Here is a 2,425-nt window from a genome sequence, read left to right on the forward strand (position 1 = left end):
GGTTTAAATTCATGTGCCATTTCCGTCGTCAGGCACGTCGTATAAGGTATTCGTACTTGTGCGTTAAAATTTTAAAATTGTTAATATCACTTTTCAGATATTTTAAAGCACGTTTCAAGTTATTTTGAATATTCCAAAACTTTCCAAATTTGACGATCCGTACGCTCATTTCCACGCTAACAGCACGTACTGAAGCTGGAAATTACGTTTCGGTTACATGTGTTGGGTTTCTGACACTGTATTAATACTACCGTGCACACGGATGTTAAGACGTATATTTACACATTCGTAAGTCCTTAAAATGCTCAAAATTACTCTTCTCCTTTAAAATTCCTTTTGAAAATGCTTTAAATAGAGCATGTTTTAGCATATAATACTTTTCAATCAGAAACGTGCGTGCTTCGTGAGGGTCAAAGTGCGGCGGATCACCTAACTCGTCCTCAGTGACGAGTTCAAATCTAGTTTTTGTTGTTATTCTTTAAAGTGTTTTTTTTTTTTCTTTTGCGCTTTTTAACTTTTATGACATAAATTGTTTAGCCTCATTTTGTCTGCATTTTAAAATTTTAATTACCATACAATATGTCATTCTGGAAGTGTTGCCGCATATATATATATATACAGCATGACGTAAGATGCAGCTACCTAGGGATGGACTGTCCAACAATACAACAGTGCTGGCACCACACCTAGCCCCAGTGGCGGCGCCATCTAGAAGTCCCAATTTTTTTTTTTAATCTCGTTCTGGAAGGAGAGGACCCCCCCCCCCCCCCCCCCCCCACCCCCCCCCCCCCTGCCACTAGTTTGGGTCTTCTGGCTACTTTACTAGCCTAGGGCCAGGCTAGGCCTCCGATCCTAGACCTAGAGGAAGAGGCCTACTAACTAACCACCTTCTTGTTGACGCTTTACCCGGTGTAGGCTAGGCCTGGCTAACTAACAGAGAAGCGAGTATGAAGAATTATATAAATAACCAGGCCTAGGCCCTATACCTAGGTTGGCTATAATATCCTAAGTATAAGTAATACAGAATGAGGCCTATAGCCCAACGCTAATTACGTTTTGGAACCCCAACCAGAATCGCCATGTCAGTTTTCAGCTCTCTCCGACTTCGGAGAGCGCCACCAGCGTCTGTTTATGTAGAGAAAAAGTATACTATGGGATGTCATTGGTGCCAAAATCACTGATTAAGGCAAGTTTAGGGCTGGGACCAAGCCAGTCTACTCCCTCTCAAAACAGTAATGACCGTAAGTGGGCAGGTTTAGAAGGACGTCACGCATTGTAAATTAGATATAGTAATGTTACGTTTTTCTTTTCCTTTTCAATCACAGCTCATCTTTTCCTGATTCTTTCTTTTTCCATTCTATACATATATAAATAAATAACAACTCCCTGTTTAAACAGCATCATTTAATTAATTTTTTGTTTTTTTTTGTTCCATCTTGCTTAACTTTCACATTAATTATTTATTATTACTATTTGTTTATTTTTACTGTTCAAATCCTTTCTTTTTCCACTTTGTAAAAAACATATAATAGAGGTTTAGGCCTATATTTGTCAATTTATGTGAAGCCTTTAATATTTGTTGAATAATCGAAGGCCTTGGATATAAGCCATAAGGAGTGCTGCTTTGTTTCAAGGCTACTTTAGCAAAACTAAGAGAGGATTTCAATTTGAGTTTTTCAGAGGTTTTACAGTAGTCCCATTATTTATTGATAACACAATGTATTGTTAAAATAATAATGTCAATTTAACATGGCGGAAGCAGTCTGGCAGCCTCATGACCAATCTTGTTTAATGGTTATTATAAACTTCCCCTACTTTTTACTTATTGACATTTTATTACGTTGAAACTTCCTACTACCTTCCTCCTCTTCAGATCCGACTCTGCTTTGTCAGCTGTCTCAAAAAGTTTGTTGCACTGGTATTTAGAAATTTCAAGGGGGGGGGGGGGTGTTCGGCTTGGGACTATGCGGAACTCCTTATCAAAACCCACATACTACTTCTTGTTTAGCGAACCCTCCAATTCCGAAATTGTGGATTTCAAAGTAAAATTAAAATTTTATTATAAGTGTGTTAGCGTACGAGCCGCCATGAAAAATTGAAAAAAATAAATAAAAATAAAAATTATATTTATTTCTATTCTGTCCTCCACTACATGGAATCCCTTTTTCCGCAAATTTAAAGTTTTATACTTTTTAATATAGAAAAAAGATGTACTATGTGATGTAATCGCATATATTCCTGAAATAAATTTTATAGTAACTTTTATTAGTAAACTCAATCAAATTCTCCAAGATTCATTTTAAATATATTGGCCTGGGATCCCTAATTACATGTATGTAGTATTTTTGTTTTAGCCCGCTTTTGTAGGCCAGATTAAAACGGCAATGAAAAAATCTTCCTAATTTTCACGCAACTCCATCTTCCC

General features: G+C 36.9%; 1 protein-coding gene across 1 annotated transcript in view; it reads right to left on the reverse strand.

Moving 5' to 3' along the window:
• The window catches only part of LOC117115797 (COMM domain-containing protein 6-like), an 8,055-nt gene extending 6,930 nt beyond the window's left edge, over window positions 1-1,125 (reverse strand). The window contains exon 1 of the mRNA XM_033259732.1: window positions 1,054-1,125. Within this exon, the coding sequence (XP_033115623.1) occupies window positions 1,054-1,081 (28 nt within the window). The 5' untranslated portion in view covers window positions 1,082-1,125. The remainder of the gene's footprint in view (window positions 1-1,053) is intronic.
• Window positions 1,126-2,425: the final 1,300 nt, after the last annotated feature.

Source organism: Anneissia japonica, unplaced genomic scaffold (genome assembly GCF_011630105.1).
Source record: "Anneissia japonica isolate Jap-2015-1 unplaced genomic scaffold, ASM1163010v1 scaffold287611_len363355_cov233, whole genome shotgun sequence".
Lineage (NCBI taxonomy): Eukaryota > Metazoa > Echinodermata > Crinoidea > Comatulida > Comatulidae > Anneissia > Anneissia japonica.